Source organism: Gadus chalcogrammus, chromosome 3 (assembly GCF_026213295.1).
Source record: "Gadus chalcogrammus isolate NIFS_2021 chromosome 3, NIFS_Gcha_1.0, whole genome shotgun sequence".
Classification (NCBI taxonomy): domain Eukaryota; kingdom Metazoa; phylum Chordata; class Actinopteri; order Gadiformes; family Gadidae; genus Gadus; species Gadus chalcogrammus.
This window is the reverse complement of record NC_079414.1, coordinates 17,477,480-17,503,511: the sequence shown is the minus strand read 5'-3', so window position 1 is coordinate 17,503,511 and position 26,032 is coordinate 17,477,480. Positions and strand designations below refer to the sequence as shown.

Sequence of the window (26,032 nt, the reverse complement as noted above, 5' to 3'; positions counted from 1 at the left end):
GCATGTATTTTAAGTAGGATTTCTTCTTTCTTCTTCTCCTAACTGTAACAGAGGTAAAGCACCACCTAGTGGGACATTTCAGCATTAATGGACTAACCTTTGAGATCTAATTTCACTACTTAAAGAAACAAGCTATTTAATCGCAGCATTATTATTTGTCATTGAAAAAGAATCGTATTGAAATCAGCACTCTTCCATTGCAACTATAATCATCTGAGGTTCCGTAGGCGATATAATGTAGAGGCCCTAGTCGATAATTTTCTGATTGTGACACTTTCTTTTCTTCAACTGGAAAAGGGGACAAGCTTATAAAAATAGGTTAAATATTTCATGAAGGATTAAGGCATGCGAAACATGAATCTTTCCATTAGACGAATCAGACAGTAAGTGATAATAACCATAGCGGTTTCCAGACGCTCACGGCTTTACTTTGTGGTGCACAGATTCCTCGAGAATGCATGACGCTAAATGTGACGGTGAAAATAGTTGCTACACCGAACAGCGTGCCCTATATTCGCGTCCAGCCCCACGGTGTAGGCTACCTGTGCTCAGTAGTCTTCAACTAGGCAATGGCCCCTCCCTCCCTCCGCCCCCCCTCCCTCTCTCTCTCTCTCTCTCTCTCTCTCTCTCTCTCTCTCTCTCTCTCTCTCTCGCTCTCTCTCTCTCTCTCTCTCTCTCTCTCTCTCTCTCTCTCTCTCTCTCTCTCTCTCTCTCTCTCTCTCTCTCTCTCTCTCTCTCTCTCTCTCTCTCTCTCTCTCTCTCTCTCTCTCTCTCTCTCTCTCTCTCTCTCTCTCTCTCTCTCTCTCTCTCTCTCACTCTCTCTTTCTCTCTCTCTCTCCCTGCTCTACACCATGGGCTCTCGACCCGTTTAGAGTTTGTATTGCACTCGTTGCAGTAGGAGGGTCCATGTGCACAGAATGACGTCGCGCTCACTGCAAGTCCGACCGACTCCTTCGTTGTTTTATTAGGGGCTTTATTTTAATCTAAAAGGCGAGATTAAACTATCTATATATCATGGACATTGTGTAAAACCACTTGCCTCTGTTGTCAAATCCGTCGCTGTCTATTGTCGCCCTGTTTTGAACATCGGTTTGCAGTTGAGAATCAGCAGCAGTCATATATATACGCAGCAGTCTATGTCCTCAGCTGTCAAACTGAAACTAGTAGATATTCTCGAAAGAGTAGACCAGTGCATTCTTGCCCCGGGAGGAATATCTTTTGACCAGGTTGCATGTCTTTTTTTCTCCTTTGGATTATTGCTGCCCAGCAACCCAGCCACCTGACAAGTCTGAATGTCGTAATTAAGGTAAGGACAGAGTGCAAAATGTTTGCCTGAAGAATTAAACTGCGCACAATACGAAGGAAGGTGGCGAAGGGAACACTATAGCGGTTATAAGGACGGTAACAACTGCATGTGTCGCTTAGGTCGGTGGGCTCTCGAGAATCCGTAACTTTCAACTGGGAACGCTCGCGGCTGGGCGACCGGTTAGCCTCTAATGCAAGCTGGTTGATTTACTTCGTGTATTAATAGCCTGCTAATACTGATAACACGATAACTAGTAATTATGATCATGGATATGCTATAGGCTAATAACAGTAGGCTAATAATATGGACGTTTTAATATGTAGAACATATTTTGGGTAAGGATTTAAAAGGCTCAAGGTTATTACATTTATCTTTTATCACGTTTTCACATATTCCTTGACACATTGAGAACAACTGCAGATGTTGAATGTGTGGTAACGACTAAGTTATTAAGCAAGGGCAGAAGAAAGTTGCATGCATCTGTGTTGCGCACATCAGTTATTTCTTTGACAGGGGTAGTTACGCTTGGGGATAAAATATAGCCAAGGCTATTATTATAACCTTAGGATATGTGACCTATAAAATAAGTAGGCTATAGTTCTTAGGGTTGTAAAAAAGAAATGATGTAGGTTATTACTTATTTTAGTTAGTTTTTTTTCGATGCGTCCAAACAACCTTTTAACTAACGTCGCAGATTTGTTGTGGCTGAAAGAGCAATAACTATTGAGTGACAGCATTTGGACCAATCCATGAATAGCATGATGAAGTTGGTGTCGTTCTATCTGACTGCTGTCCAATCCAGCGGAACAAAGGGTGGCGATCCAAAGAAAATCACACATCTACGTCACAGACACACTTAACCCTTGCCAGACGTTTCCCTTAATGTGATTTATTATATATGCTCCTGTAAAGCGATAACGGCCATCTATTCCTAAAACGAATCTTTCCCAGAAATGTTGGGGGGAAAAGTATCACTTGTGCTGCAGCTTGTATTGCTTTTTTTTTTTTCAATCTCCCTCCTTAGTAGTCTTAAATGCTGCTTGGTGGATCTGCCTATAACTATTATTTTCTATTTAATGGCTCCAATTTAAATCAAAGAAAGGCTGGTTACCTTTTTTGTGATTTGTGGTCACACTCTAATTACATTTCTTAAGTAATCTTCTTTCATGGCAACCGCTTATTATTACACCTGTCACAACAGCAACAAAAGCTCCAAGTAATGTTTGTTTCACAGTTTACCTGACTTTTTCTCTTTGTCTGTCACCGCTTGGCCCCCATCAGGTAAACCGATGACGTGGTGATGGAGACCAAAACACACAAAATCTACTTTGATGGAAACGACACAGCCGAGAGCAGGTGGCCCCAAATCCCCAGTACCATGGAGTACTGCTGCAGCACCCAAGAATCCGCTTCAACCAGCAACGATATCCTGATGGACATAGCCAACACCAACTGTCCAGCTGGGAGCCCAGCGGCTGACTGTAAGGAGAACAACACCAAGAAGCTGGAGCCCCCGGTGCTTCGCCTGAGCCAGGCCCAGCCTTTTGTTCTGCCTCTCCTCAACAACTCCCTGTATAGTCGCAAACAGGAAATGGACTCTAAGGAGCTTTCCAAGACTGTGGCCGAGTCCATGGGCCTGTACATGAATGCGGTCCGCGAGGCCGACTTTGGCTTCAGCCAACACGGGGGCAGCACCAGTCCCGGGAAGTTCTACCCAGGGTGCGGTCGCCCCCTCGAGGGCAACCAGTGTACAAAGTTGACAAAGAGCCCCCCGCTGGGCTTCCCGCAGTGCTGCGCTTCCTCTCGAGACTGCACTGCCTCCGGGCCTCAGCAGGTGAGCTCTGCCTCCTCACAGGTGTCCTCTCTCAGCTGCAGTCCCCAGACGTCCAGCTCCGTCTCCAGCCAGAGCGTCGGCGGCGGCGGTGGCGGCGGCGGCAGCAGCAGCAACATGGTGTCGTCCACAACCAGTCCCACCACGTGCTTCGGCCCGGCGCGCTCCTCCATCAGCAGTCCGCTCAGCCAAGCTCCCTCCGTCCCGCATACACTGGGCCACATCCAGCGCAGGAATTCCGTCACGTGTAGCCCAGTGGAGTCCAGCACCGTGGGATCCCCGCCTCTCACCAGCCCGCTCAACGTCATGAAGTCGCCCATGTCCAGTCCACAGAGCATGGGCAGTGTGAGGTCCCCGCCCCCCTGCAGCGGCGCCTGCAACATGAGGTCATCTGTTTCGAGCCCAACCGGTAGCAATGGTAACGTCACGGCCGGCAGCTGCACGGTGAGGTCGTCCATCTCAAGCCCCGCAGCGGGCGGCTCCATGGCGACCGGCAGCCCGCGAAACCTCTCATTCGGCGGGTTTCCCATGTCCAGTCCCGCCAGTGGACTGGGGCTGGTGCAGAACGACACCAACAGCCCCGAAGCGGCGGGTCTGGCAAAAGACCCAGACTTCAAGAACTTTGAGTTCCCCAAGGTGGAGATGGTCGACGGGGAGGTTTTTAACGTGGGCCTGGATCACATGGGGATGGTGAAGTACATAAAAAACGAACCGGGGACTGACCTGAGGAGCATGTGTTTAGGCAGCTCCAAGTGCAGTGGAAATGGTACAGCCTATATCACGCAGATAAAAAGTGAGCCCAACAAAGACGAGGACTGCATGAATCAGGCACTGTACAACGAGCAGCCTCGATCTCTGGGCCTCTTCCCCGCATCGGAGACAACCTATTTATCCCTGAGGAATAACATAGACGAATACAGTCTTTCCGGTATTTTAGGACCCCCCATCTCCTCCATGAATGGCAACTATGAATCCGAAGGTTTCCTCAACAATGTACTGTCTAAAGGTGTTAAGCAGGAGTCCATTGATGGGAGCTATTACCAAGAAAACAGCGGCATGACCCCGTCGGCCATTGTTGGGGTTAATTCAGGTGGACACTCGTTCCACTACCAGGTCGGAGCACAAGGAACAATGTCTTTTGGGCGGAATGATGTAAGGGACCAGTCCAATCCTTTGTTGAACCTCATTTCCCCCGTAACAGCGCTAATGGAATCGTGGAAGTCTCGGCCAGGCATGGCCCAGGGTGCGATGTCAGCCAGGGGAGAGGGCTACCTGGGGCAGGGATGCATCGTGGACAACATGTCAAGGTAGGTTATGTAGGCTAATGCCGTCAACTTGTGTTCCCTCTTTGACACTATATTTTGGCAACGTATTTTCCCTGAACAATTTTGTTTGATTGTCCCTGATGTAAAACCAGTCTGTGTTATGGTTTGTTTAATTTAGCTAAGGTTAATGAGTATATATATTGAGTTTTTTTTGCGGTGCAGATTTCTGTAATTATATTTGAGAATACCCAAGGCTCTGGGTGAACGGAGCGCCTGTAGCTACAAACAAGAGAGTGAGCGAGGAACTAAGAGCATTTGAGAAGTGCAATGTAACAACAGTCACAGCAGGGCTTGGGATGAAGCCAGTGTGAAGCTGGCCGGGGGACCAGGAACTTAGTAAATGTAGTCCAGGTCATTGTTACAGTACAAGTGCAACATGTGACCACAACAACACCATCTTTGCTGACGCCGCCTTCTGCTTCACCCTCTGCCTCACAGAAAGGCAAAGTTTCCTCCTTATCAGTCGTCAGTGTATGCACAACAACACAAAAGGTTTTCATATAAACATAAGGTCTAGTTTCAAACTTGTGCAACACATGTACACATGTAGTCAGTGTAGTATATTTTAACTGAATCTCCCTGTTCTATTATTGGGAAGTATCATGAATTAGAAATGATTGATTACAATCTCGTGTTACCAAACTGATTAAATAAACAGTTTCTTTGGTCAGGATGGGGAGCCCGATCCAAATGGAAATAAGAGGTGATAGCAGCTAACATGTCAAGAAAACATTTGGGACAAATGTTTTGGCGATTTAACAACATTCTGCGCCCGAAGTTGAAAGAATTATGGATTTACTATTATCAACAGGATGAATTAAAGTCAATAGAGCGGCCATAAACTAGGCTAGGAGAAACAGATTAATATTGTTGAAAGCAGTTACATAATGCTTTATTTTAACAGTGCCTGTTGTTTATTAGCAAATAAATGTAATATTGACACTTATATACACAAGTCCCTTTATACAAGTTGTTCAAGGAGAAAAAAACAGCTATATTTTTTTAATCGTTTTAAATCTTTTTCTTATCATTCATATGAGACAAGACAATAAGAAAAAAAAGTATTCTCATGGGGCCTCAGTTACTTTTGAAACAGTGAAAGAGTTACCATGTCTATCCATAACAACGCATTAAACACTGCTGCTCCCCGTTGTCATGCCAATGAGATGCAAAACACTGACTTAGCCAATCATAGCTCAACACAGCAGAACAGAAGCACCTGCTTTGTCCACTACTCAGTCTGGTAGAATGCTTCTTGTCCAGTGTTGAATTACAGTGCTCTGGTAAAGTGGCCCGGTAAAGTGGTCTGGTACCGTGACCCTGTTTAGTGGCCCAATACAGTGGCCCAGTATAGTGGTCCAATACAGTGGTCAAATACAGTGACCCAGTACAGTGGTTCAGTACAGTGATCCATTAGACTGGCCCAATACAGATGTGGGTTAAAAGTTGACTGGTACAGTAGTCTGGCATAGTTGTCTGGTACAGTTCCCTGGTACAGTTCCCTGGTACAGTTCGCTGGTACAGTTCCCTGGTACAGTAGTCTGGTACAGTTCCCTGGTACAGTTCCCTGGTACAGTAGTCTGGTACAGTTCCCTGGTACAGTTCCCTGGTACAGTTCCCTGGTACAGTAGTCTGGTACAGTTCCCTGGTACAGTTCCCTGGTTCCCTGGTTATAGAATTTATTTGACTAATGGAGGAGAGGATCTCTCAGCTATTATCTCTCAGTTATTATCATAACAATCATGATTACTTTAGGCCATTGTCATGACTAAATCAATACAATCACTATCTCACTCTTAAATAATTTGCTCCATTCACATAATTACATTGGCACTGCCCATGATTTTAATCCTGGCGGCATTAGTGGTGTACAGTATCGCTATCTGCCGTGTGCACCCACAGACATCTCTCTGGTCCTTGTTATGTGAAGTTGACTGGTGTCTTCTGTGTATTTAAGGGGATGTGTACACTGGCTCAGTGTGTATGTGTCAGGTGTAACAAAGCTTGTACCCAGAGAGAAGCGATGCCCATATGGTAGCAGCTAAGGCAACGTTGGGAGAGTCACTGCCAACCCAGGTCCTCATGAGACCACACACACACACACACACACACACACACACACACACACACACACACACACACACACACACACACACACACACACACACACACACACACACACACACACACACACACACACACACACACACACACACACTGACATGCACTTTAGTGTGCCATGTGATTACCTACCTGTTGTGTATATTCACCTGGGCTTTTGCAGTGAAGTTCATTTAAAAAGTTGCATTAGCCTTGGAGAACATTATTTAAGGAAGCTGTGGCCCTCTGGACCCGCGTCACTTCTTTAGAAATAGGTCAAGAGGGAAGACTTGAGAAACCATTTCAATACACACCACTGTCACATCATCAAATGGTTTTGGCCTCTTCCAACAACAGGTACACAGGTAAGCTACGTTACCCTTTTCACCCGTGTTTTTCATAATTGACATTGCTTGCGTTTGATGCCTGTTGGGTCTTTTCCCGTGTGGAAATCTCTTCTCTTTGAGGCTCTGAATGGAAGCATCCCAAGATGTTCACTGTTGGCTCTATTTGACCCCTTCGTTCAACATTCCTGGGGATTTAGAATGAATTGCAATTTGCTTTTGAATCCAATGTCCAGTAGACCAGCAGCCTTTAAGAAAACTTGATTTTTTAATCGTTAGGATGGCTCAAAATATATATTTTTACACTTATAAGTCTTCCTCGTCTTCATGCAATCTGGTTCTCTTTTTTCTGTGGCACTGAAAACTTTAGCAACTGCCTCCTTATCATAAATGTTGTATGCAGCAATTTGTTACGTAGTTCGCTTTTTCTAGGTCAGGCTATGTTTGCGTTTTAATTTGTTTGATCAAGCCAAACGTGGACATGGATTTGCTTACAAGAGCTATCTGTATTCCATACCAATAGGATTCACCAGGGGTGTGTGCTAAAAGAAATTCTGTGAGTTCAAGGCATACATTAAAGCATATCTTTATTTTCTGAAACCATTGGCGAAGTTAAACTAATAGGAATAATGTTTTCCATCCGTTTTATACTAATCCCTGTTGAGTAATTTCTAAATGATATCCTAATGTACTGCTCTTTTAAATGGGTTAAAGCAAAGATATGTCGCTGAAAATAAGCAGTTAACTTAAATTCATCCGTCACCATGGTGCACCAAGTGTTGCAGCAAAGCCATGGAGGAACTTTGGGGAAAAAAGGCCTCTGGTGCAGTTGTCTTCATTTCCTCTAAACGTTTTTCTTTTTTATTAAAAGGGCATCACAGAAGATTTTTATCTTTTTCTTGGATTGATTTAACTTTGGGAATCGACTCACACGAAACTGAAGTGCCGTGTTTTCAGACATACTTGGACCTTGGTTCTCAAACACAGTAAATCAATTAAAGATGATCTTGTGACCAACACTCTGAATCTATTAGGAATAGCTAAAGTACAGTACTGTATGCATACATTACCTACATGAGATTGCTGTTGTTATGCGGGAATGAAAGGCCAACCGACATCTGAATACTGTATTGTTATTACTTGCCGTCCAAATTCTTTAAAAGGAAAACATTTCCCAATCTCTTTGAACCATATTCAAGTTATCCTGAGGCGATCCAGAAATTAATCGCTTCAGTTAAAAAATTCTCCCTCTTTTTGGGCTAAATCCGCTTAAGCTTTTCTATTATATTATTTACCAAATACAAACCCGATGACCTCCAGTGAACACTGCCTTAATGTCCTCCCCCACCCCCACACTTTTGTGCGGGGGGTGATTTGCTTTCATTCTAATTCAACAAAATCTGTCGGGTGTTTTCTCTTAAACACCCAAATGACTTCCTTCTTCTTTTCTTGCCTTTCTTCGCTGATCCCTTCTCCTGTATTATTACCTCCTCGCCAGATTTGCTCTCGGCGGTCGATCTAATTGTTTTTTTTCGTCCGTACCGGTTTTATTTTCGCCCTCTTTCGCTGGGAGCCTGTTGCTCCAGCTCCTGTCCTTTATGCGCCGCACCAGAGACACCACTCTACCCAGAGAGAGAATGCCTGGCTGCCACTGGACTCCAGCCAACGCTCAATGTTCCGCAGATGGACCAAAAGGCATACTCCTGAGAGAACAACGATAATGATTTAATTGTATGTCCCTGCACTAAACGAATGGATGGAAATTATGTGATTAATTCAGACGCTGCTGGATGCTAATACCTGATTAAATCCCTCCGCCCGGTGGCACGTTGGGCGCCCCGGCCCCGCACCCCCCCAGTACATTGTGAGTTCCTTCCCGACAGAAAAGACACACAACACCACAACAACAGTGGTGACAGCGAGCTGAGGCGGTGGACTTCTGGACAGGGGCGTTTGAGGGGAAGACGTCGGCCTCGTGGGCAGGGTATAAGGGCGGGGTTGAGGAAGGAGGAAAGACCTTAAAGATTGCAGAGGATTGTGTACTAGGGTTAGTCATACTAGAACTGGCCGTTTTTTCACATGTGCCTTTGCAGTAAAACTGATAAGAGTATATTAAATCAGAGAAAGATAATTTCTCTGGCGGCTTTCATGTTATGAATGTCCCGATCCTAGTTGAGCTCTTTTATCTACTTGTAGAGGGGTGATCCACAGGATTTCAAAAGGCTGTAGGTGTGTAGAATACTCTGGTACATTTTCAAGGATAAATGCAGTCTTTCTGTCTCTTCTCACGCAGTCTTAAGTCCATCTCAAACCAGGCAGCTGTTGTCCAGCTGTTATGGTTAGGGCATTAGGTAATTGTTTTTAACACTCAGTCTATGAATACATAACGATCGCAGTGCCTAAATCATCAATTGTGGTAAGGTCGATGCATGTGTACTTTTATTGCTTTGTTAGCAAATAATAGATGCCACGATATAATTTTTAGCCATTAATTAACTCCAATCTACTACATCATCAAAGGCATTTCTCAATGAACTAGTACTACTACAACTCAATAAATATAATATGAATGATTATCTTTGATAATAATCATTAATAATATCGATGGGCAATTCATTAACTGATGCTGATCTTTGGTACACACACGCATGCACACATACGCACACACCAACCTCAACAACAACATTAGCATCAACTCCCATGCTTGGCCTACTGAAACTAAAACGGTATCTGCTTTGCCAGAGCTTCTTGGAATTTCAAAGCCTTTATTGTCCTGCTCCCTAGAAGCTCTTCCTGAAATGCTGTCAGGTGATGGCGGGCCAGGTGAGCAGCTCAGCCTCGATCCTGGCAGTGCTCTGCCTTGTTGCCCTCTGTTACCTGCTCCTGAAGGTGGCCCAGGCCTTCAGTCACCTGTCTCCCTAAAAACCTGGGTCCGGGACCCACAGCCACAGAGGCGAAGGCTGCAGCTTGCTGTAATCAAATGGCCTGCTTATTTCTTTCTCTTTTTTTCATAAATATAGTGGTGGGAAATAGGTAATTTGCTGTTTTCCACTTTGCATTGTACCAAACACTTAGTGAGAGAGCAGGTACTTACAAGGCCAGCCGCACAGGGGGAGTATCTTAATCATTTCTGAAAATATAATTTCCATAGAATATCGACCATAGAATGATGCCTCCACGGCATGGCAACAACAGCTGCTATAAATAGTGTAAAACAGAAAAAGAAAACTAACAAGATGACACAAATTTATTGCCGGAACATTGTTCATTTTAGAGCAATTACCCTATATTTAGCAGCTCTTGAAAGGGCTGAAAGGCTGAGAACGCACCGGGAAGCGTCCCTTTCGTTGGCCCGTCCCTGTGTCTGTTGTCCTGTGCTTGCATTCTGACGTGCTTGACCGAGCGAACAAGGCATGCCTTGATTATTCATGTTTAACTGGAGTTGGTTCAAGTGTTCATGCCAAACTGCTTATGCTTGAAGCCCACTGTTTGCCTGGCATGGCTGCCTGTGGAAGGGAAGTGGAAATGGATGCCATAAAGAAAACTCTTGAAAAAATGTTAATTGTTTGGCTTAAGAGGCAAGTAGGTCAGGCCTGTGTGTGCGTCTGCATCTGTGTGTGCCTGTCTGTGTGTGTTTGTGTGTGCATGTGTGTGGGTTTGTGTCTGCAAGCTTATGTGTGTGTGTGTGTGTGTGTGTGTGTGTGTGTGTGTGTGTGTGTGTGTGTATATGTATGTGTGTGTGTGTGTGTGTATGTGTGAGTGTGTGTGTGTGTGTGTGTGTGAGTGTGTGTGTGTGTGTGTGTGTGTGTGTGTGTGTGTGTGTGTGTGTATGTGTGTGTGTGAGTGTGTGTGTGTGTGTGTGTGTGTGAGTGTGTGTGTGTGTGTGTGTGTGTGTGTGTGTGTGTGTGTGTGTGCAGGGGGAGTTGATGACTCCCTCAACATTACATGGTCACACCCTGTGGTTTTCATGAGTACAGGTGAAGAGGTCTCTCTCTCCCTCCGCCGCCCCACTGCAGAACACCTTGCTACCGGAGCTCTGCGGACCACCACAGGCTCAAGTTCAACACACTCCTGTGGTCCTCACGGACACGGCACAAACACGCTCACACACGCTGTACCGCTTAGAACATGTATGCTTGTGGGGCAGGATGGTTTAATGGCTAGGGTGTTTGATTCCCGGCTAAAAGGCATTGAGTTCAATCCCCAATGTCTCACTATCGGGGTCCTTGAGCAAGATTACCGTACCTCTACCATGTACCGTTAATGAAATCTGAATTCACTCTCAGTTGTTTTGGATAAACGTATGTGTGTGTGTGTTTCTGTGTGTGTGTGTGTGTGTGTGTGTGTGTGTGTGTGTGTGTGTGTGTGTGTGTGTGTGTGTGTGTGTGTGTGTGTGTGTGTGTGTGTGTGTGTGTGTGTGTGTGTGTGTGTGTGTGCATGCCGGTGTGACTGTATGAATGTATTTGCACACAAGGATTTCATAAAATGGCTATTAATGGGCCCCAGAAATCCGGCAGATTTCTCAGCGATTCTCTCGTAATTCTTTGCCAAGTGCAACAGCACTGTGACCGGCCTCTTCGGAAATCCACGTGCGCACTCAAGATACTCTCGCACACTATGGCGCTAAGCATCCAGGGAGTTGATCCAGTGCTTTCATAATAAGTTGTTTGTGAAAAAGAAAAACTTTTGGAAACCTGTGGAAGTTTTGATTGCTGCCCTGCTGGTTAATACTGGGAATTTACGTCATAATATATTCCTGTAAACACAACAAGAACTGATATTATTTTTGTAACATGCTGATTGAGATCATTTAGATAATAGTCCTGGGCGTTTCAGGCCCAGTGGGATATGTACTCTGACTAGGGCGAGGATTGTCTCTGCCTTTTAGAATATCAAAAATGATTTGATTCCTAAAAAAACGTAAGTTGATCCATCTAATAAAATTTACAGTAATTGTGATCTTTAGAAAGATCTGTGATCTTTTTCCACCGGGTGCGGGTGAGTGGTATTCAAGTGAACATTTCATACAAGATGGAAAAATAAGTAATACCATAAAGTATATTTTGGTATTGGAATGCTGTTCCAGCAGGTGAAAATATTTTCTTTCAAATACTTTATTATTTTATTGTATAAAATAAATATATTATTTAACTATTTCTATAGCGCTTTTCATGCGAACCAAGGACACTTACCATCTAGCAGAAAAATAATAAAATAGCAATAGCGATGGTTGGAGAGGATTGCAAAAAATACTACAAACAAGAGACCTTGGTGAACAGGTAAACAACGTTGGATTTGCCAGAGCCAGGCAAACCGGTGGTCATGGCTGCTACCTGGACTAGGCTAGACTAGATGACTTTAGATGGTGACAGAGCAATCTAGCTGTAGCTTCTAGACAGACTCAATTTGCCATCTGTCTGTCAGTCAATAGAAGGACAGTAGGGGGACAAAATAAGCGATAATTAAGTACATGTGCGTCCAACATAGCAGCAGCAGTGTGTGTGGAATAAAAAAAAAAACGTCTCGCAAACAGCAAATCCAGCAAGATGCCGATTTGGCATCGACCATGTCCCTTAATTAATGCTGCTGTTATGGTTTTCCAGTCGCAGATTGTGTGTGTGTGTGTCTGTCTGTGTGTGTGTTTGTGTGTGTGTGTGTGTGTGTGTGTGTGTGTGTGTGTGTGTGTGTGTGTGTGTGTGTGTGTGTGTGTGTGTGTGTGTGTGTGTGTGTGTGTGTGTGTGTGTGTGTGTGTGTGTGTGTGTGTGTGTGTGTGTGCACATGCATACATGTCTGGGTCTGTCTGTGGGAAGAACTGTTGATGCCTGACATGACTTTACAATGACTTTAGGATATTCGTCTGCTCTATATCTATAGTACTCTATATCCAATCTGACCTGAGATATATATATATATATATATATATATATATATATATATATATTTAGAGAGAGAGAGAGAGAGAGAGAGAGAGAGAGAGAGTATATACATAAATATCGAGATTTTGCATTATCAAGATTGTGCATGCCCGGGGTCTATTCCTGGGCGGAGAACCCGATGTGTCCTCCATGTTCTGGAGACATTGAACATATATCCCTTGTTTCCACACTCTAAAGGAACAGCAAATTTTTAATGTTTGGTTTTAAGCAGCATAGACACTAAGAACACAGATTAGGAGCTCTCAAATGTTTAATTTATGTGGGATATGAAAACCAACTTTGCACAGCAAACATTCGGTTTCCATTCACAACTATAGTCGCCGATGCCTGCCACCGCCAGGCTTACCGGCTTAAAGAAGTCGCGTTGTGAACTTGGGAGCCGACCCAAAAGAAGCCTCAGTAGCCATATAAAAAAAACCTCTACCATGTTCCATTCATATCTTCATGTCGGAAAATAAACAACGGTGACGCAATCCTACCATGGGGATTCTTGGAAAAGCGATCTTTGTATCCCCTTCCGACAGTTTCAGCGCAGAAGGTGTGCGAGGAGCCGAGAGCTCCTCGGTTTGTATCGCTGGAGTCGAAGGTGAATGTTTTCCAGTGTGTATATGTGTGTATGTATGACTTGGGTATACAGGGAAGTAAGGACTCCCTTCATTCCAGAGGGATGATGAATCAAACCCCGAAAAACATTCCTGTCCCGGCATCTGATATACACCTTGAGGTTGGTTGTTTCTTCTTCAGTTTTTTCTGGCACGCCCCAGAGGAGGCCAGATATGTAGGTGTGTCTCTGGAGGTCCTCCATCTGCTTCAGTTTGGCCACCGGCAGGTTGAGGGAGGTGGTGCACTGTACGGAGGGTTTCGTCGTACTCCAATCCCACTGTTTGTATCCCGGGGGGAAAATGGTGCAGAGAAAGTGATGATGATGGCGTCAGCCTGTGTGGTTGAGGAGGAGGTGGTGTTGCTGATGGGGTACGCGGGTAGTGGTGGTAGTAGAAGTGGTGTTGCTGGGGGTTCAGGTGTGGTGGTGGTGATGTGGTGATGGGGGGGGGGTGGCGATGGTGGTAGATGTGGTGTTGGTGGGGTGGATGTGGAGGGCAGTGGCGGCTGCTGGTCTTTTAAAGAGGGGAAGCTCATTTTTGGCATACATCAAAATAGTTGTCAATTTATTTATACCTCAATTCGGTCCTCCGTTCCTTTTCAAGAAAATGCTAGCTGGCTAGTTCACTCCGACCTAGCCAACAGTATAAATGAACGAACTAACTAAACGATATTAATCTCGGAACAAGGAAATGCGGAAAGTATGTTAAACTGAAACAAGGAAATACAATAAATGTGTTTTATTCACAGTGTAAGAAATTAATAATGGAAGCAATTTCGCCAAGCAAATACCAAGAAATGTGTTGCAGTTTGTCATGAGACTTTACTTGCAAAATCCGCGATGGGACTGAACTCAGATAGTGAAGTGACTGTGTATATCTCAAAATAGCTGTCAATCAAAAAGTGATTCAGACTTTCGACTGATCCTCCAATCATAACGCGGAAGCCCAGCGTCCAGGCTAGCACAGGCCAGCCCACTGCTCCATCCACCCCCAGAGATGCTGAGCGTCCGGGGGCGGGACAAATCTGGGCATTTATCCAATGACCGTCGAGTTTCGAGGCAATGAAAAAAACTGTTCCATGCAGTCTCATTGAAGTGAATGGACGCTCGGCTTCTACGGTCTAAAGGTGCGAACACACCAAGCGCGTTACTCGCGTACGACGCGTATAAAATCGGCAATTTTTCCATAGGGAACCATTGGTTTACGCGCGTATGAGACGCGTACACGCGTTACATGCGTATAAGCAACATTTTACTCGCGTTAGGGGCGTATGAGGCGCGTATATATACGCGCGTATATATACGCGCGTATATATACGCGCGTACATATACGCGCGTACGCGAGGAGTTCAAAAAATTGAACTTTTTACGCTCATACGCGCCGCAATAGCCAATCAGCGTTGAGCTTGACCCGACGTCACTGACAGAGAGTAGTGAGCTTGGACAGAAGCATACGGCCGACATCTTTCTTTATTCTGTGTGGAAATAGTAACATAGTTACGCCATTAAATGCTTTTATGGAAACATTTTTAGCGAGAAATGTGCATTTTACTTTCATAATGTTCGCTCGGTGAATGTGAAGGATGTTTGGTTTGATAGTTATGACGAAGAGGGAACGCTCCGTTCACTTGCATGGACAGAGTCTCTGGTTACTAAGCAACCTCAACGTCTTGGCGGACTATATATCTGCTGATCAACACTACGAATGCTGGAAAAACACCAGACACACCATGTGAAGTTATTTAACCAGATTATTGTTATTTATATCCGAGATTATTTAATCTAATCCGATCTAAACTCTATCACCCAAACACGACGGCGTTTGGGTTTCCTACCTCGGACTCCAGCGCAGCCATGTCCATGGCAGCCACGGCCGGCAACTTTCTTTATTCTGGGTGGAAATAGTAACATAGTTACGCCATTAAATGCGTTTATGGAAACATTTCTAGCGAGAAATGTGCATTTTACTTTCATAATGTTCGCTCGGTGAATGTGAAGGATGTTTGGTTTGATAGTTATGACGAAGAGTGAACGCTCCGTTCACTTGCATGGACAGAGTCTCTGATTGCTAAGCAACCTCAACGTCTTGGCGGACTATTTCTCTGCTGATCAACACTACGAATGCTGGAAACACACCAGACACACCATGTGAAGTTATTTAACCCGATTATTGTTATTTATATCCGAGATTATTTAATCTAACCCGATCCAAGCTCTATCATCCACCCAAACACAGCGGCGTTTGGGTTTCCTTCCTCGGACTCCTAAATCCAGCGCAGCCACAGGCTGGGGGGGGGGGGGGGGGGGGGGTTTGGGCGGTCTCATCTACGCGCGTATGCGTACGCGCGTATCTGACCATTTTTGACACAAAATGGTCAAGCAACATTTTAGCTGCGTTACGTGCGTACATGGTACGCGAGGTACGCGCTTGGTGTGTTCGCACCTTAATGCATTGACATTACGGGAATGTATGAGAAGTTAACAAAATCGAGTCAGTCTTGGATAAGATTCTTATCGAACTCGTTTTCGACATGAACGTATTTTAACGAATTTGTAGTCAATGAAATGTTAACACAACAATACATATTTGACAATTTAATGTTCGAAATTTTAGGGGAAGCTGAGCTTCCCTTGCAGTCTTAGAGAAATCGCCACTGGTGGAGGGGGTGGTGGTGATTCGGAGCTGTCGATGGTGGTAGGAGTGTAGGAAGTGAAGGTGGTGTTGGGAAATTGGTTATGATAGGGGGGGGGGGGGCGGGGTTGGTGATGATGATGGCGGGGGTTTTGGTCCGGTGGTGCTGGGGCTGATGAAGGTTGAGGAAACCTTCATGAAACCTTCCCTCCGCCCGTGGACCGGTTGTTCATCTGTAGGACGCGGTCACATGAGAAGAACACACTCATTCATATGACACCAGCACCACACCGGCTCGCTGTGTGTGTGCGTGTGTGTGTCCTGGCCTTTGGGAGGTCATCTATATAGCCACTTACCATTGGGATCCCTGTCCTTTAACTAGGACACACAGCGGCACACATTAGATTCATGCTTCACTTTTATGGACAGCAGAAATAATGAGCAGAGATGTGTCTTCAGCACCTGGTTAAGCAGTGCATACCTACCAACGAGGTCATGCCTGGGTAGCCTGCGGCGTTTAACTAGGACTTAGTTTAGGAATAAGAGCTATAGCTGCCATAGCAGGTACCTCTTAAATATTTTAATATGTACTGTTAAAGTATAGAGTTAGTGTCTAAAACGGTGTCAAAGCCAGCGGTGGATGTGTGTGTGTGTGTGTGTGTGTGTGTGTGTGTGTGTGTGTGTGTGTGTGTGTGTGTGTGTGTGTGTGTGTGTGTGTGTGTGTGTGTGTGTGTGTGTGTGTGTGTGTGTGTGTGTGTGTGTGTGTGTGTGTGTGTGTGGCTGCGTGTGCGCTTGTACGCGTGTGCATGGGTGTAATGTGAGTCTCATATACTCTTCTATATGACTTTGCATGAGATATCTCTGATCTATTCCCAGAGCCGTGACAGACACTGAAGGACTTACTATCCTCCACACACCCCATCGGTCCAGGAGGATGTGAGATGGATTGAGGGTCATTGGTGTCTGATTAGACTAGAGCACATTTATAGTGATTCAGTGGCAGACGCATGTTTAAGGCAGCTGTGCATATCTATGTGTTTATGTAATTGGGGTGAATGTATTCACAGCATATCTGGGGTTACTGTGACACGGGTAAGTAGTAGCATCAATATACTAAACGAGTGAGTGGAAATCAAGAGATTTCGCAGGGACAAAATGGAGGGTTTGCAGCACTGGTTGAAAGTACATCTGAATATCGCAGTCATTCGTAATTCACGTCATGAAATGTTTGTTTTAGAGGTTTTGAAGAGACCGACACAACCACATTACTGTCGGGCCATCTGTGAATGCCTTTCGATTGCTCATGCCTTAATGGGATGAGGGAAAGGTAAATGGTGTCATACTGATATGGCAGTGGCCCTAACACAAAGCAATTAAATAAAACATTTATCTTTGGAGGTAACATTGTACGTTTACTTGCGGAGAGAGACAATGAACAACGAAGAGAAAAGACAGTTTCAGCAGTAAATACAACAGGAGTGGAGGAGCGGGGGGGGGTTATGAAAGTAGGCAAACAAAGTCTGGCCCGAGGCCAGCCATTTGGGATACTGACCCAGGCTTACCTTCCCCACATGTTCACATGCTTGTGTTTGCCTAAATGTGTTGCAACTTGCCTGACTCACTCCAAAAGACATGGAAGTATGATGACATTTGAAAGAAAGAGAGAGTTCAAATTGACTTGGAAAGCCACCGTAAGCGGAGGTGAAACCTGACAATGTCAGAGAGGTGCAGTTCAGTAATATTTGTTACGATATAATTCGTGATGTGTTCCACTGAAAAAAAGGCCATCATTGGGAAGGTATATGTCAATGGTATCACAGTAATGTTATTGTTATTAGCAGGGAGACAGAGAGGGAGACGAGAGAGTTACCTTTATGCAAATGAGCCCTGGCCTGCTCAGGGACCCATGAGCATATACCTGAACCATTGAGAGATCAGCCAAGGCCAGGCAACCCTGGCGTGAACACTGACTTTACAGAGAAACGTAGGGGACCTAAATCACATTTTTTACTGCACTCTAGTCATATTTTATTCCACCAAACTGCATTGCATCCCACTGCAGTACGAGGCTTTCAGATAGAGTGAAATACATGTTGGAGGTTTGGGCCCAGTGGTGGGGGGTGGGGGAGAAGGACAATTTACCAGAGCCCATTCAGAGGACCACTGCAATACTACATTACTTCAGTGAAATGTCCACCCGGTCGGGAAAAAGTGATTACGATGTGTTCTGATGTACCATCATTAAAAGAAAATAAAGTTTGCTTAAAGAGAGAACTTTAATGCATCGATATTATACACAGCATTTAGAGTTATAGATATTGCGTAAAAAAAAATGGATACATATTTACATTTATAGCTGGCAGGGTTTATATGTCTCTAAAGCAGGGAACATCATTTTGTATGGAAATGGTTGCTTTTGCGTTATACCAGAGATTGCTTTCATTATGGCTAATTGGATTCTGGGCTGCCCACTCATTGGCCTACATTCATATTTGTATTTAAGACGCTTATTCTAAATGACACTGATATCACGGGACTGCCTTTAAAGCTCCTGAATCCAGAGGGCAAAATTAGAGAAGGGGATGACTCCATGTATACTGTATGCTCATGTGAGTAAGAGAGAGAGCACGAAAGAGAGAGAGAGAGAGAGAGAGAGAGAGAGAGAGAGAGAGAGAGAGAGAGAGAGAGAGAGAGAGAGAGAGAGAGAGAGAGAGAGAGAGAGAGAGAGAGAAAGAGAGAGAGAGAGAGAGAGAGAGAGAGAGAGAGAGAGAGAGAGAAGGAGAGAGAGAAGGGGGGGGGATGAAACTGCAGGGCTTTTGTTTCAGCTTGTGTTAATTTCCATATTTACAATTTATAGACATCCCATGCTCTACCGTCGGGCTGGCTTCTCCCCAAAACGTCAGAGCTCCCCCAAAAAAACACAGTTTTATTCAACTCGACAAAAACGGTGGGATTGGTTGTCCTAGCTGGCGCACAATGTGATCCTATAGGCCTGTGTTGAAGCGCAAAGGGGAAAAACGTGGCGACAGAGAGAGAGAGGCAAGACAAAGTTACCTTCACAAACACTGCTGACCTTGTGAGCACATCAAATTAACTTTCTACCTCAGCTCGTCTCTGGCTAAAAAAATACCCTGTCTCCTTCACACAAAGCTGCTCTTAAGTGTGCCCATTGATTTCAGTGCCGCAGAAACACGGGAGGTAATGCATTGAGGAGCGGGGCCAGGGAGCAACGGCTTTATGTAGGGTCACGCTAGTCCAGCTACGGGCCCGGCTTTGGATAACCTCCCCCTCGCATAAAAATAGAAAGACTTTACCAGACAGACCAAGTTCACTTTTTGCTCGCTTATTGCATTCATTATGTGCTAACCAAGTGCTCCTTCTGATCATTTTATTGAAAAATGGCGACAGTTTCCCCTTTAGCAGACACGGTAGTATTCCGGAGAGGAGCTAATAAATATAGCTTGTAGCATCGCGGCGCATTGTGTCATCTTTGTGACAGTAGCGACGCTAGCTCTATTAAATCAACGCTGATGCTATTATTTCAGATTGATGGTGGATGGCAAGGGGCCAAGAGCAACAGTTTCCTCTACAAAAAACGTCCTTCTCCTTGGGTAGAGGGTGAATGCTGTCACAACGCCGATTGTGAGTGTCGATCAGATATAAATATATATTTATTTTATCTTTTTGGTTGTCGAAGGACAGGATTCAGATGTTGCAGGTCTGAGATGGAGGAAGAGTGGCAACTCGGGTGAGATATCTCAAAGGCCAGAGTAAAGAGTTGGCGGCAGTGGTAGAAATAAAACAGAAAAAACTAAGATGGAGGGTGAATGACTCGTCGATTGGCTCAGCGCTGACATGTTCTGAGTCATGTTCCACGGAGAGAGAGAAATGGAGATCTAGAGGGGTTAACGTTGAGCTGTTTTTTGTTCACAAAAGATAGGTTTTGCTAAGTTGCGTGGAATGTCATCGTAATGGATTCTAATGGGCCTATTTGTTGTTTTTGCTCAAATTGAACACAAATCACCGCTTTTACTTGTTATGAAGAAGTATAGGGAGTCTGATGAGTCTATAACAACCGTTGATAGATGGGACAAAAGGGAAAAACTGACAGTGGGCTCAGTCTCAAGATGCTTTGACTGTATTCATATCTCTTAAGTTCCGAAAACAATATTTGAAATACCGCAGTGCTTTAAATAACATTTCATCAATCAATTAACATTTGGATTCAGTAAATAAAGGCTAACACTAACGGAATATACGTGATTGCTCTGTCCAGATGCATAGTATTTCCGAGGCTCATATCTCGTATAGTTGACATTATTTAGTTAGCTTAGTCATATTACATCCAGGCGATTTGACTTTGGACAGGTGAGCACATATATTGTCCATTGATTACCACCAGTACATATTCTTCATTTATTCTCTGTTTCTGGGAGATCTGATTGCACCATGTCCCTCAGCAGGTGTGGCATTGTTCGTCCAATGGCCATCTGGGCCCGTAATCCTCTGGACGCGAACACAGTGCATCCGAAAAAGGTCACTGCACAAAGACACATTTAGTTTTAGCATTGCTTGTGTGTGTGTGTGTGTGTGTGTGTGTGTGTGTGTGTGTGCGCGTGTGTGTGTGTGTGCGTGCGTGTGTGCGTGCGTGCGTGCGTGCGTGCGTGCGTGCGTGCGTGCGTGCGTGCGTGCGTGCGTGTGTGTGTGTGCACGTGTGTGTGTGCACGTGTGACATGTGAATGTACAAGTAAATGAACATGCATGCTTTGTGGACCTGCGTGCATGTGCCTGCTTCTTGCTTCATAATGAGCTACCCTAGTGGCTATAGATGTGGACACTATGAATGGGGAATGCATTTCGAGTTTTCACCCAGAACTGTTACATTTCAGCCTTTTCTTCTTTTAACACTTGTCATCACACTCTACCATTGATCATCCTTAAATAATAAAAGGCAAATGAAGCCCTTTATGAAATCATCGATGATTATTTGGAAACATTGCTTGGACATCAAAGTGCACAAATACATATTGCTCCCTTGTTTATTTCTTCTCACAGAAAGTCTATTCTACGGCATAAGCAGAGCTAACCGCAATCTATGGATAATTAATGTAAGAATGTGCGAGTGTGTGCGAGCGAGCAAGTGTTTTTTAGGCCAGACGTCTTGCTAGCCAAGTGCTCTCCCCTATGCTATGTTGCCAAATACTATGTCAAACACTATCTGATTGTTTCGTTAGCGGTTGTTTAGCTAGCGGCAGAATGTGCCAGCTCAGTGCTAAGGACACGACAACGAAAACCTTGGCGTAGAACAGCCCGTCAGAGCCCATTTCTGGACCTGAACTGTCGTCTACCTCCACCATGTCCCTGCTGACCAGAGGCCTTGGTCGTGACGTCTGATCAGAGTCCATGGGTTTGGGTCATGGCGTCCCCATCGAGAGCCCATCTCTAAGGCTTGTGGTGTCATAGTGACATGCCTGGTATCTCCTCCACTCAGATATTGACTTGGAATGCAGTAAACACAAAAAGCCTTATCCTCCAGCAGACAGCTACTATGCCAAGGAGGACATCCAGTGGTGGGCTGCCAATGCAGGACATGTGTCTTTGTATGAAGAGCCCAAGGGGATCGCAATGCTAGCTCATGGTACAGTGTTGAGGCTGATCTCGGGCCACATGTGTGTCAGCTCCAGGACAGGTTAACCTCCAAATAGAAGAAATTGTCAAATCCTAATGTAAAGGTTATCTGTCTAATTTGAATATGAGGTCAATAAGAGGATGCTAACAGTGAATAATGTACGTTACGAAGGGTGTGTGTGTGTGTTCACATGTGCGCATTATCATGCGTTTGCGATTGTGTGAATCTCTGCGTGTGCATGAGAATTTATGTTCATGAATGTATTTGAATATGCATGTTTGTGTGTGTTTGTGTGTGTGTGTGTGTGTGCGTGTGCGTGCGTGCGTGCGTGCGCGTGCGTGCGTGCGTGTGTGTGTGCGTGTGAATGATATGTACGAATATGTGTGTGTTTGAATGTGCTGAACTCGATGTATACTACATACATCGAGTTCAGCCCTCGATAGAGCATGGTTTGATAGAGAGACAATGCTTACCTCACCTCACCTGACCTCGCTTCACATCCTCCCTACTCTCCTGTTAGCTCTCAGTCAATCACCAGTTCTGGCCTGGCGTATGTGCTTATCAGCCCCAGAGCAACACGCCGACTACCTAGTGTTGTTAGAAAGTGGACAACAGAGGCTTTACTGGGTGAAGGTGGCCACGGCTCATGGCTGATCCCTTTAAGATAATCTGCCTCTCGGGGGATTTGTCTTTCTCATTTGTCTCTGGAGTGCAGAGACGAGTCTGGAGGTCAGAGCCGCAGAGCTGCCTCTTGATACGCTAGAAAGGGGTCCGCTTGGGTCACAACACCGTTATAGTGCACAGCTCGACGCAGAAGGGGAAGGTAGCCGATCGACAAACCGCGTTTTATGGCCAAACCAATTAAGGTGAACTTCAGTTGAAATCACAGGGTATTTGCGGTATAATGCTATTTACTACCAAGCCACTTAGGAGACGCTGTCATTAAGCTGTCATTAAGCTGTCATTAAGGGGCAGGTAGGGGCTTTCTGCTGAAAGATGCCTGCACGCCTCTACACGCCTCCCATGCCTGACCGTCAGGATACTGTAAATCCAACCACTACCACTACCGTATTTCTTCGCATTCCGTCATTCAGCAAACACTTCTATCCAAAACAACTTGAGTGTGTGTGTGTGTATGTGAGGCTGGGATTAAGTGAGGCTGGGAATAACAAAGGCAGAGAGCAAAAACAATTGCTTTGCTTATTTGAATTTGATGTACTTGAATGTTTATTGCACTTTTTGGGTTATATCTTCATCGTTGAATGCGCTTATTGTGATTCGCTTTGTACGAAGGCATCAGCCTAATAAATGTAACGTAATGTAATTTAACGTACAGCGAAAAAGTGACAAGGCTGCACATCCTCGGAATTCCATGACCAACAATAAACACATATCCTCCAGCCCTGAGGCCAGTGTAGAGGGAGGGAGAGCGCCCAGGGGAGCTGCCAGTGAGTGGGCCGCGGTCATCCACCTCAGCTGACCCTGCTGCTGATCCCCTGGCAGGTCCTAACCAACGCCTTGGATCTAAGGCAAAGAACACAGCAGCGTGGCCCTCAAGTGGCTGCTCTCGTGTCTGTGCACATCATTCAGCCCGTTTACAGTATATTACCCAGATCTCTGACAAACACACGCACGCACGCACGCACGCACGCACGCACGCACGCACGCACGCACGCACGCACGCACGCACGCACGCACGCACGCACGCACGCACGCACGCACGCACGCACGCACGCACACACACACACACACACACACACACACACACACACACACACACACACACACACAAAAGCGGCCAAACGGGTCTCGCCGGGCTGTGTTTTGGTTAGATTTTCGCCACTGACCCCGAGTCATTATTTGTGTTGTAATGCTGGAGGTTTATGTTATAAAGGCCGGAGCGAGATGATTAAGGTCACAGCGCCCTGGTATCACACGCTGCCCTTCATCTGTATAACATTGTGTATTTGTGTGTGTTGCGTGTGCGCGCGGGCGCGAGACCTCGCTTTGTTTGCGTTGTTTCCCACCGTCGAGCAGGTGTCTCAAACGCTGCCGTTTAAAACGTCTCAGTGCTGGGCTGCTCGCAATGGGGTCCTCCAGGTGGCTTCATCTGGGTCTGTTTCTCTGACAGGAAAACACCCCTCCTGGAATGGTTGGGGCAGGGGGATCGAAAACAGCAACTTTGAGACTCATTAACTCATCTCAGAGCTCCAAATGTGAGAGGGCCTTGGGATCGCTTAAAAGTCAATACAGATGCTCGTATGTGTGTTTGTGTGTGTGTGTGTGTGTGTGTGTGTGTGTGTGTGTGTGTGTGTGTGTGTGTGTGTGTGTGTGTGTGTGTGTGTGTGTGTGTGTGTGTGTGTGTGTGTGTGTGTGTGTGTGTGTGTGTGTGTGTTTGTGTGTGTGTGTGTGTTTGTCTGCGCGTATGTGTACGTCACATCCATCGAATGTGGCTATTTGACATCAGGCGGGGGGTGGGGGTGGGGGGGGGGGGGGGGTGGTTTCCTGATGTACTGAAGAGTCCATCAGAGCTTTATAATATATATGAACCCTAGGCTTGTTTTCCATGGGCATGAATAGGTCATTTACTATTCTGTAGGCTCTGCTCTATGCCTCTTATGCCGATGATAGACAATCACTCGCTCTGTCTTTCTCTCTCGCTTGCTCTCTCACTCTCTCTCTCTCTCTCCTACACATACACATGAACACACACCAACACACCCACAGACACACAAACATTATTCACATTAGTGAATATTTAAATAGCCTTGAATGGCATGTGATTCATTATTGTTCCTAGTATTTGTTGTGACTGACTGTTGTCCATAAATGATTGTGATTTAGTAGTCTGATTGGTCAGCTAGTTGCACCAGTATAAAGATTATTACGTTTTTTATCAGAGAGATATGGTTAGGTTACACCTAGTCTGGCTGAACGGAAGTGGACAGCGTCTATTGCCTAGCGTCGGATTTGGCTGCGACTCCTCCTCTTCCGGTTGCTGGCGTTCCCGTATTGTGCTCCCCCTCAAACTCGGAAACTAGGCAGTATGGCGAGTTTTGAAGAGGACTTTGACGGTGCTGTAAAGTTGGCATGTTTGGCTCTTTCCGTCGAAAATTGCAAAGAACTGCAAAAGATTTGCTTACAGCATTTGCTGAGGAAGAAAAATGTTCTATTTTGCATGGACACCGCTGCTGCTTCCCGGGCTTAGCCCCGCCCTAGACGATTGTGATTGGTTTAAAGAAATAAAAACAGGCCCGCCCAGTTTCCCCACGGATAGACGGCTCGAGGTAGCGTGGCTCCAGACCATTCTACTTGCTGTAGTTTGGTCTGGCTTTGCGAGACTAGGTTACACCTATTAACTCTACTCACAGTTAAAACATCCCAAACAGTGTTGACACATTTCAAATGGAAGTTTGGGTGGACAGTATTATGCCAGATGTTAGGCAGATGTGTGGTTGTCCGTTTTTTGGTTTGTTTCACATTTAACTTCCGTACATGAAATGCGCTTTTAAATGTATATCTTAATGTACTTATCTAGGATTTCCCGTTTCACTAAAGTAACAACAATAATAGAAACCACTTAGAAATGTTCTGTGGACTGTAACTGAAATTTCTGAGCTTAGAAAAGAAGCGTGTGACTGGACTCCCTCCCCTCCTCATCACCATGTCACAAGACACCTCATCATGGTATCTATCCCGAGGTCCTTTTTTTATAATAAGACTATATAGTCTGATCAGATATGGCTAAATTACAACTCCTAGAGAATATACTTGAACTGTGAAGCTTACCCTTCGGCTAAGAATTGGAAAACACGTTTTAGAATGCAAGGAACTACGCTCGATCCATACGGGTATTTATAGTATGACCCAGTTCGAGATTTACCTCCCTCCAGTGAGGGCCAAAATTGGACTTATTTATAACTTTTCCTTAATCATAAATAATGTGTTGTCATCTGATTGCCTCAAGACCTTAAGTTTTCCTCCACACTATGCATTTGAACGTATCACATTGCTGATCACCACTTTCTCTTCACTTTGTCAAACCTGTGGTGTGACCTCCTTTTCCTATGGCAGTCAAACAGAACAGCCATAGCAAATGAATGGATAAGACTATATTATGTTCTTCCCGCAGATGGAAAACATCCCTATACACAGACACATCCCACTCACCCACAAATCCACAACCACAACCCCCTTCCCCCCCACCAATCCCTCTCCTACCCTTGATAAACATGATTGTAAGTTGAAAACGCAAAAAGCCGTTTGTCTGTTCAGCCTAGTGTAGAAACAAGGCAGTGCACATGGCGGGGAGGACCAGCTCCCTTTGT

At 45.2% G+C, this 26,032-nt stretch overlaps 1 protein-coding gene across 1 annotated transcript in view; it reads left to right on the top strand.

Annotated features, from left to right (window-relative positions):
* The first annotated feature begins 879 nt into the window (after positions 1-879).
* nr3c2 (nuclear receptor subfamily 3, group C, member 2) overlaps positions 880-26,032 on the top strand; it is a 63,760-nt gene continuing 38,607 nt past the window's right edge. The window contains exons 1-2 of the mRNA XM_056586359.1: positions 880-1,306; positions 2,588-4,444. Coding sequence (XP_056442334.1) covers positions 2,607-4,444 — 1,838 coding nt within the window. The 5' untranslated portion in view covers positions 880-1,306; positions 2,588-2,606. The remainder of the gene's footprint in view (positions 1,307-2,587; positions 4,445-26,032) is intronic.